This window comes from Leishmania martiniquensis, chromosome 31 (assembly GCF_017916325.1).
Source record: "Leishmania martiniquensis isolate LSCM1 chromosome 31, whole genome shotgun sequence".
In the NCBI taxonomy this organism is placed as follows: domain Eukaryota; phylum Euglenozoa; class Kinetoplastea; order Trypanosomatida; family Trypanosomatidae; genus Leishmania; species Leishmania martiniquensis.
In genome coordinates, this window is record NC_090166.1 from 1,508,988 (window position 1) to 1,524,737 (window position 15,750).

The following is a 15,750-nucleotide window of genomic DNA, read 5'->3' on the forward strand; positions in this document are numbered from 1 at the left end:
GCCGACACCGCACATCACTCCGTCTGCAGCATAAACACCTTTACGCCTACTCGAGCGATTCGAAGAGAGGCGAAACAGCCCGGCAGCCCCTCCACGACGCCAAAGTTTTCCACCGCCGCATCCGCATGCTCAAAGAGGGTTGCCACATCCTGCGCTCGGGGCAAACGCTTTCTCCGGCAGGGGACAGAAGGGCAGACACCCGACAGTCCCGCCACAGCCCCCCTCCCTCTGCACACGCTAGCAGGCCGCTAAAGCCCGCATCTATAAGAAACGCGCCCACCTCGAGAGCCGCTTCGGCGCTGCTGAAAAACACGCCGTAACGAAGCACTCGAAGTAGCGCCGCCCTTGCGATTCGGCAGGACGGCCAACTCATCCGTAATCTGAGAGGGTGCAGGAGACCCCTGCGTGCAAAGCAGTGCCGTTGCGGGAAGCCCCTCTGCCCACACAGAAATGTCACACACCAGAAAAAAGCACCTCTGCATCGTGTGCGCACCTCGCCACTCCTCAGCGAGCGTTTACACGGAGTAAGCGCAGGGTACATGTAAGGCATGCAGAGCTTAGTTCCTGGGCCGACGCGTCGAGCCCGGCCCCCATGACAGTCAGCTCTTCTATCCCAGTCATCATGAGAGCGCATTAAGTTCCACCGCTCGGCGCCTGCAAAAAGCCTCTCTTCGGGCAGCCGAGAGGCAGGCGCCGGTGACGTGCTGATATTCATGAGTCCCAGCAGGCGGGAGAAGACCACGACAACGCCGCTGAGCAACTACAGCCATCATCGGTGCTGTGAAGGAGTAAAGTGAGACAAGCAACACCAAATCAGAGGCCACCCTCGCCTCATCGTCTTCATGCCGTAAAGAAACCTTCAAAGAGAGCCATCGGTCAGATGTGATGCAAAGCACATGGGAACTGAACAGTGTTGAAGTCTCATCACCCGCCTTGCCCGAGAACGAGTTGCGACCCCGGTCGCACCGCCCCCCCTCCCCGCACACACACAGATGTGCCCACTTTCTTTCCCTCTCCTCGGCATAGATCCACCCTGTTTTGCGACTCATCCGCGCCCCTCGTCCGTGCTGGTCTTCGGTAAGGAAGTCCATAGAGACATTTACCCATCAATGCCACCCTTTGCGCATCTGAGAAGGGGGAGGAAGGTCTGCACGTCTTCCTGCACGCATCAGAGGCCCAAGAGCCGAGAACGATGCGTTGAACAGTCCCGCGAAACAGGTGCTGCACTGCCGTCAGACCACAGATGCGGAGATACAGCAGACAGACGTTCTGAAGCTCAAGCATATGTGGCGAGAGTGATCAACCCGACACAGACACAGAGTGCTCGCAGGACTACCGTGCAGACAACCGAGCTCACCCAGAACGACTAGAGAAAAGGTGAAACGGTGCCGCTAGTGCGCAATGGGCAACGGCGATAAGGAACGAGGGCTGCAGCGAGACGCGTGGCCTCCACTAGGAAGGCATCCGCCCCGTGGCGCCACGTTCCTTCCACGTCTGCCGAATAGCGTTCCGCGAGAAGACCGCCCACCCGAACAAACAGACGTACACAAAGCGACGGCGCTCAGCACCCACACGCTCCGTTTTCCGTGATGGCCCTCGAACTGGACCCGAGGTGCTCTAACAGCACGCGACCACAAAGCCGTCGTATTCGCGTGGCGCGTCTCGTCTGCGCCCACTTCGCCACCGATAGATTGAGGCGTCCCTTCGCACGAGGACGTCCCTCAACGGCCTAGAGAACAGTGAAATTGCGTTCAACGACCGCGTCAGTGCACGCGATCATCACCTGAAGGGCTCTGCAGGAGTACACACACACACACACAGACACGCACATACAGATACAAAGGCACACACATAGGCCTTCGCACGTTATCGCACAGCAGCAGCGCCATGGGCGGAAAGCCCATCAGAGGTCAAACAAAGAGTAACGGTCTTGTCTTGCATGCGGGCGTGTGCCCTCAGCGTCAGCGATCCATTTGTGTCTCATCATGTCAGCTCCGACAACCACATATGCACGCACACCTACAGAGCCGGACGCCTGCCGCGCCGTCGCTCACAGTCCTTTCGCATCCGCTGACCAGTGATAAGCAGGACAGGGTGGGGGGGGCACAAAAAATGACTCGCCAGACAGAGTGGGTGGAAGGAAAGTGGGAAAGTAGCGGGGCAAACACAGAGTCGCTGCCGTGAGCCGCACATGCAAGAATATGCGCTGCATTCGCCAGGGCTCACACGCATGCCCAGTCGCCGCGTGGCCGCGCGTGGCGACACCGCGCGGATAGGGCCGCACACACGCGCACGTGGAGCACCACCACGCGGTATAGCACACTCCGCTTCGTAGGCGCCAACCCGTGGCAAGGCCCACCAAAAAGAAATGGAGAGGCTCAGCGCGCTCCCCTATCGCTGGTTACTTCATCATCTGTTTCGTTTCTTATTCGTCCGCCTGGCACTCCCTCGTCCGCCGGCATCCACAGCCGTCACAGCCCGCGTGCTGCACAGCCCAGCCCGTCGTCGACGCTCGCGGGGGGGGCAGGGGAGGAAAGCCATCACATAAGCCGCATGGGCCAAGAAAACGTTAATAGACACGGAGGCACAGGCGGCGCTGTGAAGGAGAGCTCACGCAGATGGCACACAGATGCTCGTTGCCGAGTTGCTCGTCTCACAGAACGCACGCACTTACGTTTGTATCGATGAAGGGAGGGAGGGAGGAGGGGCATTTTTCTCTGACTTACCATCCAAGGGTCTTGCGTCAAATAACGGCGACCACCTCTGACAGAAGCACCCACAGAGAGAAGCGGTGCAGCGAAGACGCACATGTTGATTCAATTTGGACGAAAGTTGTTCAACTGAGCGATTAAAATTGGGGAAAAAAACAGTCACCATACGAGAAGAGATGCCCGAGAATGAAAACGGAGAAGGGAGAAGGGGAAGCCGAAAGGTAAGAGGAGGAAAGGGCGTGTGTCACTGGCGCTTAGGGCGTGCCGGCGCGCAGATGCTAGCGCGACCACTCCCACGTATGGGTGTGCAACACAATTGTATGCTCAACGCACACAGACATGCGGGCAGGGGGAGAGAGGTGCGGTAAACAACAACGAAAAATGGAAACGGAAAGAGTACAGCTAATCAATTTCAACGAGAGATTTACACGAAGCAAAGAAGATTCAAAGAGAGAGAGACACACACACAGGCGCAATAGCGATGAGTCACAACAAGCGCAGATGGAGTACGGTGTCAGACACGAAACAGAAAGGTGAGCCGTCCTACACAGGGAGCCGGCACACACACACACAAACATGCTCTGAAGCGCACGCGCAGGAAAAAAAAGTACGAAAAACAAATGCTTGCTCATCACACGAGCTGCCAGAGAAAACGACCTGTTAGCGAAAACTATCACTTCTCCCTCCCTCGCCGCGATGATTGCAGCCGCCCACCACCACCGCCACCACCCACTCCAACGGCAGCCATCTCGATCTCAAAGAGAAGCGACCGAGGTAATATAGTTTCCTTGCACAAGGCTGACGTATGGGGTTGTGAGGGAGGAGAAGGTGTCGACCAGGGGGCACGAGAGGGGAGTGGTACCATAATAAAGCAGACGAGGAGGACGAGGAGGTGAAGAGGGGGCGATATTGAAGGCGCGTGGAACAGAAAAAAAGACACACAGACAAACGTTCTGCAAACAACTGATTTTTCCCTTTCTGCAGCTCCGACTCCGCGAGGGGCTCCGCCGCGGCCCCTGGAGGTGAGTTGGTCCTTCAATGCTTTCGAGGCCCCTGCGAGTAGCAGACGCCGTGCCGCCCACCAGCATCATGTCATACACGCGCACGGAGAAAGGAGAGCGAGCAAAACGAAATGGAGGCGTACTGGCCTCCGAGTATTACGCCAAAGCTCGCAAGTACGCCAAATTCACTGCCAAAAAAACAGCGTAGAGCAGTCAGCACGTCGCGCAGGCACGCGAAGGCGCCTACAGCCAGTTGCCCACAAGGGCCATCAACCCCATTCCAACCCACACAGCCGCGAAAAGAGTTACCTTCTTTGCAACGCGGTACGGCTGCCCATCGGCGCAGTAGTGCTTCACGTCCGCCACAAAGTCACCGAGCAGCAGTGTGAAGGCGAGGTACAGTAGAATGCCCCCGCACAATGTGTCCAGCACGGCAACGAGAGTCACAAAGCCACCACCGGACATCGCTGACGGCGACACAGACACAGCGATCGCGGCGGCTGCCATGCCAACAGGCGCGCTGACGGAGAACACAAGGGCCAGGATGATATCTAGGTTGCCCTTGAACGCTGCATCCGCCAGGCGCGACCCCATCGCCATGCCCTCGAACAGCTGGTGGAACACAAGCGCGATAAGCAGCGGCTTCAATTCACTGTCCGTCGTCAGCCCGACAGTCAGGCCCACAAACACGCTGTGCAGCGTCACACCAAACTCCATGCACAATGCGGAGATTACGCGGCGAACGGAGCCCATGTTCAATGGCGGCGTCACAGTGAGGTGCTGGTGGCCGTGAGACACACCTTCACCGCAGTGATCGTGGTGCTCCGTGGGCGGCATCGTTGGCAAGGCCTCATTCCTTTCCAAAGCAGCAACCGGCACCCTTGGCTCCGCAGAGCTTTTCCCCTTAGTCACCTCACGTCCAGCAGGCGATAATCCAGTGAGACGAACCTCCACAAGTTCCTCGCTCAACGCCCTATCCGCCTGCGTAGGGCCAGACGTAACGCCGCCCTCCAATTCAGCGGAGAGCTCGCGGACATCTTGGTCGCTCTTTCTATCCACCCTGGCCGCCTCAACCTCCGCCTCCCGCTTAGACTTCATCCAGCGCTCAGCCATGTCGGCCAGCTGCATGTCCAGCGCCTGCATCAGCAGCACACCGATCATGGCAAACAAAAAGTATAGTGGCGCGTACTTCTTCAACAGGGGAGGGACGCAGTCCTCTGTGAGCGCCTCGGCACCCTCGAAGATCAAGTGAATTGTCGACACCGACAGCAGAACGCCAGTTGCGGCAGACTTAGCAGCGGAGAACACAAACGGGTACTTCACAAGCCACGGGATGCACTTGCCGAGTAGCGGAATCGCAGTGCCCAGAAGAGAGGCGAAGAGAATGAGGAATAGCGCGCCCACATGCAGCCCCAACGAGTAGGACCCTGTGAAGCCATCGCACAGCGAGCGCTCCCCCTGCTGGGATTCAGCCGTGTCAGAATCACCGGCGTTAAGCGGTGCAGACACGAGGTAGCCGAGCCTCATCAGATACTGCACGCTCGCCTCCACACTGAGATTCGGGGTCGCCATGGGCTGCTGAGAGGATTGCGACAAAGCCAAGTCGAGGGAGCACAAGTGGGCAAGAGGATACGAGCGAAGACGTACTGTATGTGGACGGGCTCGGCAGAGAAAGGAAATGGCCATGTGAAAGTCAGCGTGCTCCGACAAGGGGGATAAGGACAGAGAGGGATGAGAAGAAGTGAATGTAGAAGAGGCTGATCGAGAACGCTCACCAGACTCAGGTGGCCATGCACCTGTCACGCCACATCTAAAAGGTACCCAGCACAGGCATGAGTAGATCTCTGCATGGAAGCGCCCGCTTCCACAGCGCCGGCCATAGCGAATATCGGCATCCTGTCTCCTCATCTCCAGCTGTCAGTTCACGCGAGGCGGTGTGTCTTCGCCCCCCTTTTCAAGGTGGCACAATGCGACAAGTCCACAACCGCTTAACCTCCCTGTCACCACGTGCCTCCAGTCAGGCACGCCGCTTACTCGTGTTAGTTTCCTCGCACTTCGCAGAAGCCACCGCATTATGCGCTAGGTACTGCCCCGCCTCCACCCCCGTCGTCCTCTTGGCACAAACTATGTACACACACACACACAGACACGCACATACAGATACAAAGGCACACACATAGGCCTTCGCACGTTATCGCACAGCAGCAGCGCCATGGGCGGAAAGCCCATCAGAGGTCAAACAAAGAGTAACGGTCTTGTCTTGCATGCGGGCGTGTGCCCTCAGCGTCAGCGATCCATTTGTGTCTCATCATGTCAGCTCCGACAACCACATATGCACGCACACCTACAGAGCCGGACGCCTGCCGCGCCGTCGCTCACAGTCCTTTCGCATCCGCTGACCAGTGATAAGCAGGACAGGGTGGGGGGGGCACAAAAAATGACTCGCCAGACAGAGTGGGTGGAAGGAAAGTGGGAAAGTAGCGGGGCAAACACAGAGTCGCTGCCGTGAGCCGCACATGCAAGAATATGCGCTGCATTCGCCAGGGCTCACACGCATGCCCAGTCGCCGCGTGGCCGCGCGTGGCGACACCGCGCGGATAGGGCCGCACACACGCGCACGTGGAGCACCACCACGCGGTATAGCACACTCCGCTTCGTAGGCGCCAACCCGTGGCAAGGCCCACCAAAAAGAAATGGAGAGGCTCAGCGCGCTCCCCTATCGCTGGTTACTTCATCATCTGTTTCGTTTCTTATTCGTCCGCCTGGCACTCCCTCGTCCGCCGGCATCCACAGCCGTCACAGCCCGCGTGCTGCACAGCCCAGCCCGTCGTCGACGCTCGCGGGGGGGGCAGGGGAGGAAAGCCATCACATAAGCCGCATGGGCCAAGAAAACGTTAATAGACACGGAGGCACAGGCGGCGCTGTGAAGGAGAGCTCACGCAGATGGCACACAGACGAACGAGTTGAGACTATTCACTGTGTGCATCGGCAGGGCCGGGCATCCGCTAAATTCCGAGTTTCCTCTCTTCAGCGTTGCGCTCTTAAAAAAAAAGGGAGGTCGGAAGGTTCCATGAGCAGTTGCTGTGGCGAATACATGAAACCCCGTATGTGCTGATGGGAAACCCGTTCAGACTCTTCATTGAACTCGTCGAGCCCCGCCGTACACACGGCGCAGAGTTGGTGGCACAAGTCCGCCGAGCAGGTGCCTCATCGTTCGGGTCATCACCTTCCCCCCCTGCGAATACACATACGACGTGCAAGCGATCGTACTCTTCCGCTTTCGGTGTGGCGGCGGACAGAGGGAGGCAAACGGCATTGTCCCTTCAGGTACGACAAGAGACTGCGGCAGCATAGAGAGAAAGAGATGCAGTTCGTTCCGCACAACGAATCTGGCATGGCGCACGGGTGCGCTCCATGCACGCGATAAATCCTATCGATATGCGCGCGCACACACGCGCGCAGAAGCAGCGCCAAGCAAGCAAAAACGGCCCCAGTGGTTCTACAGCCACTTGCCCACAAAGGCCATCAACCCCATCCCAACCCACAGAGAAGCGTAAAGCGCTATCTTTCTCGTCCGGCGGCCCGGCAGCCCATCGGCGCAGTAGTGCTTCACGTCCGCCACAAAGTCACCGAGCAGCAGTGTGAAGGCGAGGTACAGTAAAATGCCCCCGCAAAGTGAGTCCAGAATGGCCATCATTGTAACAAAGCCACTTCCCGACATCGCACTGGGCGACACCGCCGCTGCGAAAGTTCCCACTGCCATACCAGCTGGCGCGCTGAAAGAGAACACAAGGGCCAGGTAGACCTCAAGCCTGCCCGAAAAGTTCGCATCGACGAGGCGCGACCCCATCGCCATGCCCTCGAACAGCTGGTGGAACACAAGCGCGATAAGCAGCGGCTTCAATACACTGTCCGTCGTCAGCCCGACAGTCAGGCCCACAAACACGCTGTGCAGCGTCACACCAAACTCCATGCACACGGCGGAGATTACGCGGCGAACGGAGCCCATGTCCATCGGCACCTGCACGGCGAGGTGCTGGTGACCATGTACGCCACACGCCGCATCGGAATGGTCAGAAGCGTTATGCTGAGAGCAGGAGGCGTCGCTACGAGTCCATTGCGTCCTAGCGCTCGCCAGGGTATCCCCGTAGCCCTCAGCGTCCGGGGACTCGACTCCCAGCGATGGTGTTTCCGGAGCATCTGGTATCTTAGGGGACGTAGGGCTAGCCTTGCCTGACAGCCCACCGCCTTCACGAGCGATCTTCACACTGTTCACATCGGCCACATCCGTGCCCCGCGAAGCAGCGGCGCCAGCATCAGCACAATCGCCCATAATCATCACGTCCGTGCCGCGCGCGCCGCCCTGACGGTTCGCTTTCAGCCACCGCTCGGCAATCGCGGCGAGCTGCAGGTCGATCGCCTGCATCAGCAGCACGGCGACCAACGCAAACAATAAGTAATACGGGTCGTAGTCTTTGAAGATGCTGTACACGCACTCCTCCCGGAACGCCTCCGCGCCCTCGTGGATAAGGTGAATCGTTGACACTGAGAGCAGCACGCCGGTGGCGGCTGTCTTGCCAACCGTAAAGGCAAACGGGTTGTCGCGGAATAGCCTTATATACTTTGTCATCATCGGCATCACCGTGCCCACCAGTGACACGAAGAGGATGAGGAACGTGGCGAACACATGCAGCCCAACTGAATAAGAGCCTTCCAAGCCGCTGCACATAGAGCGTTTCTTCTCTTTCCCTACTGCCGCCAGTGGCCCCAGCAATCGCGGCGCCGCCATCTTCGAGGTCCGCTGCGGGCGTGAAACGGTGGGACGCGGCGAGTATGGCACTCACCCGGGCACGGGGAGAGCCGGGCGCGCCGTCGGTGGCACCCGCTCAAGCAAAAAGAGGCGATAGGGAGCGAACAACACCCAAAAAGAGAAAATTACGGCGGCGCTACGCAAGATGAAACGCGATGAAGGCGGAATACGCCCTCTGCGGTGCAATGGCATGCGCTCGTCAGCACTCACCGCCATCCACTCGGATGGGGCGTCGTGAGAGAATGCTCACGAATCGCCCAAGACGCGGAGAGACGAACGGGCACGCCGTGCGCAACAACAAACAAAGGGGAAGGAGGTAAGCGAGCCTTTGCGCAGCAGTCATAAGGCGTGGGCGCGAACAACAACCCCGCATCGTCGTAGACGTGCTTCTCAATGATCGCCGATGAAGAGGTGATCATTGGCTAGCCACAGCATCCGCTCCCGCATGGCACAGGCCAAGCGCACATTTGAGGAGTAGCACTAACCCCTGATACACTCCAAGGCGCGCTGACGCAACCCGAGCACCGACCCGATGCCAGCCTCCGCCTCCACACCGTTTCGATACACCACTTACGTCCTCTTTTTTTTTTGCATATCTTCCTTTGCCAGCCGTGCCCGCTCCACGCCGATCTCTGTCTGCATCGCTGTGCGAGGAATAACGAAGGGGCGTCAAACCTGCATCCGTTTCTGTGCACGCAGCCGCTGCTCCGAGTGTTTCTGCAAGAGGAGGTGTGCATCCAGAAGTGCAGCATGCCTGACCAGGCGAACACTGTCACGGGTACCCTCCTCGCCATCCCAGCGATCTCACGACGACCACCCCCGCAGACGCTCCCCCATCGCAACGATCAGCCGAACGCGTTAAAAATCAAAGACCGCGCACGTGGCCTCGAGGACGGCTGCGCGAAATACCCATTCGCACACCTCATCGCGGTCGACGCGCGGAGTCTCCGTCTCGACAGCGCAGACGCGCACGTAGCGGACCGTATAGAAAGTCAGCTCAACAGCAAAAGGGCAGATATGTGGGTGCCGCCACATAGAAAGCGACTCACGTCCGCCCCCTGGGGATGTAACCACCACCCATGGAGTCTCGGCTACTGAGCTTCAGAGCTCGAGAACGTCGCCAGAAGGTAAAGCGAGAGAGGAAGGCGCAAGAGCGGTGAGGTGCAATGGGGCGCCGAGCGCAAAAAGAGGGCTTATACATCCACACACGGCAGCGTCAGGGCGAGACAACGCAGCGCAGCCCTTTCAGCGAGCTTCATCTCGCCGCCGCCTCCAGCAACTCCCTCATCCGATTACGGCGAAGCGGTAACCGCCAGCGCTCGTGAGCCAGTGACTCCCTGCCAGCAATGTTCAGGCGCAGTGATCTCCAGCAGCGCAAGTGCACCTGTGCTCGTCACGCTTCGCTTACTCCCGCTCACGCAACCAGCACCAAGACGACCCCTCACACAATTGGAGCCACACAGCAGCACCGTATTCATCGAGGAAAAAAAACGAAAGCGGCTCAGCTACGTAGCTACAATGGTAACCTGAGAGCTTCGAGCGGCAATGGCGCTAAAGGCATACTGGCGCCCCGCTGGTAGGCGCTCCATCGCTACACAGTACTCCCCATTGACAATCCAGCGGACAATGCGCTCATCAGCGTCAAAGATGATGCGCACGATTGCCCCAGCAGGGTATGGAAGACCCGTCTCCACCACGCGTGGCTCACCGAGGTAGAAAGACAGCTTCCCGTCGTTCCAATAGAACGCGCCGTTATTGCCATCATGCAGCGGCGTCACCAGCTCCTCGACAGGGCCTGGGCTCGAGCTCATCATCCCCACAGCCACACGATCGCACTGCGAAACGCTGAAGTCGATGTGGTGCTGTCCCGTACTGAAGAAGTCGCTCGCGACGCCCAGCACGGCGTCGGAGACAAGTTTTGAGTTGTGCATCGGATTTCGAAAATAGTAGTGCGACGATGCTATGTGGAACCGCGCGTTCCATGAGCCTAGCAAGCCGTAGTACGTCGCCTCGTCACGGCATGCGTCAATCCAGTCCTCTGGGATAGCGTTTCTGTATCCGCGTAGGAGGTTGAGAAGCATTCCGAAGAGCCGCGCGTTTCTTCCCGGGATGGCGATCACGGAGTCCGCCGTCATTTCGCCGTCCACACCACGACAGCGCTTGCGTCCACGAGCGCTCGCGTCTGCAGACACCTTGCCAGGCAAAGGGCTGCAGTAGTGCTGCGCTGCCAAGGAGAACAGCAACGAGCTGGGGTCCTTCTCCAGCAGCGCGCGGGACAAAGCAAAGCGTTTCCCACCCACGCAGAAGCCAACCACCGGTGGCACCGGTGGTGGCAGCGTTGACAAACTCTCGTATCTCCGCTTCAGACCCGCGCACAGCTCCGCCAGCGTGTCCGACTCTCGGCGGCACCGCGGTGCAGCCGCCAGTCCTGGGAGCGGGATCACCAACGGTGATGCTTCACGTGCTACCGTCGTAGGAACGGCGTTCGCAGCAGCGGCCGGCGGCTCTTCGTCTGAATCCATGCTGACTATCCACCCACAGGCAACAGCAACGCCAACGGTCGACTAAACCACCCAGAGAGCTGCCGTGAAATCTGTCGCTCCTACGACCTCACGGGTACCGCCGGCGTCGAGAAGAAAAAAGGGGAAGGCGAAGGCGCCAAGAGGGACCGTCAGACATGCAGAGGTCAGGAAGCAGCTATCATAAGAACGATGCGAGAGCAATGAAGGTAATCGCAGGGGCGTGCGCTCCCCTCACTCGTTACCTGCACTGCTTGGAGACAGGGTGGAAGGCAGTATTCAGGAGTCGCTGCAGCGCTGGCGAGCACCACACTCTCGACAGGCGGACGCGGATTGCTGTGTATGTGAAGAAGGAGAGACAGGATAGCCGTGACAGTGGGAAGAGACGGTGACGACAGAGAGGAGCCGGTTAAAGGGAAGGGATCGTGTTTTATTCTCCGACGCGAACACTGTGCTGACAGGGGCAATGCCCGATAAGGGCTAAGCAGTTAAGCACGCTGCTGTCCACGGGGTATCCCGTGTCTCTCACCGGACACTTGGAAGGCAAACGGTCGCGTCCTTCCGATTCAGTTTTGGCTCTGCTCCTTTAAAAACTCAGGCGAACGTCTGACAAAGTGCTGCCGCACCACCGACCGCAAGAACAAGCCATCGGCATGGGGAAGCAATCGCACACGGCACACGGCATTTCAAATCTGCAGGGCAGCATCACTCACAGCAACGCTGCGCTTTTACAAGAGAAAATTTTTTTCGTCCTTAATAGGTGTTACACCTCACAACCGGAAGCCCACGCTGATAAGCGTCGGTAGAGTCATACGAGGTGATCTCCACATAGCTGTCGCCGTCAGAAAACGTGGGCAGCGTCAGCATCCCAGTTTCTTCCGATGCATCGCCTGCTGCATCGCCCTCCTCCACTTGCTTAGGCCGCGCGCATGGCAGAGGAACGCGGTGGCTGCCTGGCTCAGCAAGCACATTAGCTGCAGCGGTGCGAGCGCTGTTCATGCACAGCGCCAACGCACGAGAGCCGCTACGGTTATTCAAGAAGAACTCGCGCAAATACGACTTGACATCCTCCACAGTAATAGTTGCGAGGGCAGCGATCGTCTTTTGGCGCGTTTCGAACATGGACAGGTTAAGATACTCACCCTCAAGAGACTGGGCGTCCGCCTCGACGGAGTCGGGCCTCTTCTCCAGCGCTGTAATGAGGCCCTTCTTCACCTTCTCGACCTCCTCCGCAGTGCACAGTGTGTCCAGTCGCGTCTCCACAGCAGCCAAGAAGGCGACGATGCGCGAGAGCAGGTACACGCAGTCTACATCAGCCAGTGCACTCTGCGCCACAAGCAATGCGTGCGCGGTGTAGTAGTCGACGCTGCTCTGGGTAAACACAATGTAGCCCAGCGCCTCCTGCGTGCGCAGAGCATTGAAGAAGGAGGAAGAAATAAGCTTCATTGCGGTGCTTGTGAGCGCCATCGCACGCGGGTTAGCCTCGCCGATGATGATGTCAACGACGACCGCCGTGTTCGGGTCATCCGGGTTCGAGGGCGGCATTGAGAGGGCATCGAAGGAAGACAGCACGTTCTCGCATGCCTCTCCAGCGGCGGCGCGGGGGCCGTACGTGTCGCGCACACGTGGAATGGTCTCCTTCAGAGGAATCGGAATCGCCATCTCTTTCAGGAGATCCTCCAGCGGTCTCACCAGCATGGTGTGCACATCCTCTCTGGAGAGAACGTTCCCCGTTACGAAGCACTCGAAGAGGAGGCCGCTTCTCAGGTACTCCTTGGCAAAGGTGCAGTAGCCCTCGTACGTGGCAGCGGACTCGCACGCAATCATTTCGTTGAACAAGAAGTGCGTGCACCGCGTCGCCTTTTGCTGCAGCTGGAGGAGAACTTTGTAGGGCTGATCCATCCCCACGTTCTTCAGCTTCCGCACGCCTGCCTCTAGGTAGGTCGCGTACTCCTCCGCCGTCCCCTGCAGCACCTCAACAGAGAGCGCCTTGCGCGCCACGGCGAAAAAAAACTCGTACAGCTTCTGTGACGGCCCTTCGACGGCAAAGCCAAGTCCCGTGGCGGAGAAGATCACCTCGTTCGAGAGCGACGCCAGCGTCGCGTAGTAGGCCATCTCAGTGATCGCGTTAGACAAAATGCCGTGCATGACGCGCGTGTAGAGGCGATTCAGCGGGCTCGCGTACGCAACGGGCGAAAGTACGTTGCACCGCAGCGCCATTTTGAACGTGTTGTAGTACCCCGTGTCCCTCCGCACGTACGTCACGGCGTGCGGAGAGGTAATCTCCTCCACGGCCATCTCAGCCGCCGGCGGGCAAATGGTGAAGTCGGTGGCGATGAACGGGTTCTTGGCCGGCAATGCCAGCTCCGGTGGGTACGACCCGCTCATGAGACTCTGCCACCGCGCCTCGTATTCCTTCGGTATCTTCACCGTTTGGTACAACGCCTTGTGGAAGCGCGATACTGTGCTCACCCGCACTTGTGCAAAGGCGGGCAGCGAGAGAAACAGTTCCTCAGCCGACAGACTACCGCTACCCGCCGGCTCCTCCTCCTCCTCCTCCTTTGCGCTCTCCCCCTCGGCACCCACACTGCCATCCTCCTCCTCGTCCCGCCGCTCCTCTGAAAGGCTCTCCTCCTCTCCTCTCTCCGCTGCCGTGGCGCCGCCGTCTGCATCGCTCGGCATGTCTCCCCACTGCATCACCATCACGCAGTTCTGCGGGGTGAGTTGGCGCACATAGGCCAGAGTCGCCTCAAGATCATCCTCGAGCACCACATCGCCGCCGATCCAGCAGTGCTCCAGGTCGGTGGCGTTGGCATTCTGTGCAAGCGTGACGCAGTGGTCCGCCGGGGCACCAGCGTCGCTGGACTCGAAAAAAAGACGCTCTTCTGCCTTCATCTGCTCGTACACCTCGCCGTTCACGCCGTGTGCAATGGACTGGCCAATGCCCTGGTAGAGAAGGTCCACCACCTGCAGTGCATTCTGGAAGCCCTCCACAGTTAAAGTGACCGAGGCGTCCAGGACTTCAAAGTCGTCGTCTATGCGGTGCGAGCCGGCAACCATGGCTGTCGCCCAATTCCGCTTCTTCAGCAACCCGAGAACGGAGGTGTTGCACTCGTGCCCGAGAATGTGCGAGATGTACGCCGACGGCGTGCTGCGCCACAGCGATGACGGAGACCGTACAGCCCACATGAGCCGTAGCTCCCGCATCTTCCGCACCGTGCGCAGGTTCGTCCAGGAGGCTAGCGCGGCGCTGCTGAAGAGAGGCTCGTCAGCCTCCAGATATGAGAAGCGTGGAACTGCCCCCTGCCTCATTCGCGCAAGCGGCCCCTCGATGAGCTGCAGCACTTCGTCCGCTGGTCGAGAGCTCACTACCACAATCGTCGCCCCATGCGCGAGGTAGTAGCGGGAGTAGAACACTTTGAGCGACTCGCGTACGTCGATTCCTCGCTGCTGCGGCTCGTCCCTCAACGTGGTGAGGTTGCCATTGCCGTAGCGGCTGCGCGGGTGCTTCGGGTTGCAAAACCCCCGAAGCACCTCGTCGAGGCGCCAGTAGTCGTTGTTGTGGTTCTTCTCGTCCTCGCTGTGCACCGCGTTCACCTCCCGGGCCACCGCCCCGGGGCTGAAGCTGGGAGCCGCGAAGAACTCCACGAAGCGCTCGAGCGCCCCCTCGAGGCTGCCGTCGCTGACGCTGAAGTAGTACACCGTGTCTCGATCCGCGGTGAAAGCGTTCGAGAAGCCGCTCGCTTTCGACACGAAGCTGTCAAACTCATCCTCCTTTGGGAACTTTTCTGTTCCCATAAAGAGCATATGCTCGCAGAAGTGTGCCAGCCCAGGCAGCTCCACCGGGTCATTCAGCTGGCCTGCATGAATGCACATAGCCGCTGCTGGCATTTTCGCGTTTCCATCCTGCACAATGACGCACTTGACGCCGTTGCTTAGGACATAGCCAGAGTACTTTGCGCGGATCACCGCCGGTGTGATGATGTGCTGGATAACGTGCGCCATTGCTGCTTGCCGCGCACGCTGTATGCACTCGAAGATTGAAGGTGATTTCTTTTGACGTAGAAAGCGATGGGGGCTGCAACGGGAATCGAGAAGCGGAGGTGAGAGGGAAAAGATGTGAATGATGACACAGGTCTCCGAAGCGCCACGACGATTGCCATGGGCGTTGCTTGAGTGGGTGGAACCGGCCGAAAGGCAGCGCCGCGGGACGCTCAAGAGCAGAGACACCGTCACAGAAAGGCGCCCAAGGCTCCCATATGCCGAGCCCCTTTCCTCTGGTATCCCCCACCACCGCCTTGCATGCAAATGCATGGGGAACAGCGCTGCGTGACGCTAGGAGCAAGACAGCAGTGATGAACTCAAAGAACGCGCCTGCTGCCGTATCCTCTCTCCGCCGCCACATTAGTTCGCTCGTGCAGAAGTCTACCGTTTGGATGCTTAGTACCCGCGCCTGCGAAAAGGCCGCCGACGGCGCGGGGCACCCTCGTGAGCTGCGTCAGGGCCACGAACCGGCCTCTGTGGGGTGCCACTGAAGTCCCTTCTTTTCCGATATCGAAGTCGCCACCGTTAGCGACAGGGCACTGCGTCGGGGACACCTGCGCGTGCGTGTGCGCGCTTCACCTACAGGAGGAAGGCATGCTGTCGACGTGACTGGTACGTACCTCACACAGTCCCCACGCTCTCTACTATTGTGATGAGCTTGAGCC

General features: G+C 59.1%; 4 protein-coding genes across 4 annotated transcripts; all 4 read right to left on the bottom strand.

The window, feature by feature from the left end:
- Positions 1-3,955: 3,955 nt before the first annotated feature.
- Positions 3,956-5,284, bottom strand: LSCM1_01623 (uncharacterized protein; the record flags this gene model as incomplete). The annotated part of the gene is made up of 1 exon (XM_067319224.1): positions 3,956-5,284. One exon carries the CDS (start codon positions 5,282-5,284, stop codon positions 3,956-3,958), a length of 1,329 nt encoding a protein of 442 aa, XP_067176503.1.
- A 1,927-nt stretch (positions 5,285-7,211) lies between these two features.
- Positions 7,212-8,441, bottom strand: LSCM1_01624 (uncharacterized protein; the record flags this gene model as incomplete). Its single annotated transcript, XM_067319225.1, has 1 exon — positions 7,212-8,441. One exon carries the CDS (start codon positions 8,439-8,441, stop codon positions 7,212-7,214), a length of 1,230 nt encoding a protein of 409 aa, XP_067176504.1.
- A 1,586-nt stretch (positions 8,442-10,027) lies between these two features.
- LSCM1_01625 (uncharacterized protein) lies at positions 10,028-11,044 on the bottom strand (the record flags this gene model as incomplete). Its single annotated transcript, XM_067319226.1, has 1 exon — positions 10,028-11,044. The coding sequence occupies one exon, from the start codon at positions 11,042-11,044 to the stop codon at positions 10,028-10,030; it is 1,017 nt and encodes a 338-aa protein (XP_067176505.1).
- Positions 11,045-11,794: 750 nt separating this feature from the next.
- Positions 11,795-15,046, bottom strand: LSCM1_01626 (uncharacterized protein; the record flags this gene model as incomplete). The annotated part of the gene is made up of 1 exon (XM_067319227.1): positions 11,795-15,046. One exon carries the CDS (start codon positions 15,044-15,046, stop codon positions 11,795-11,797), a length of 3,252 nt encoding a protein of 1,083 aa, XP_067176506.1.
- Between the last annotated feature and the right edge of the window lie 704 nt (positions 15,047-15,750).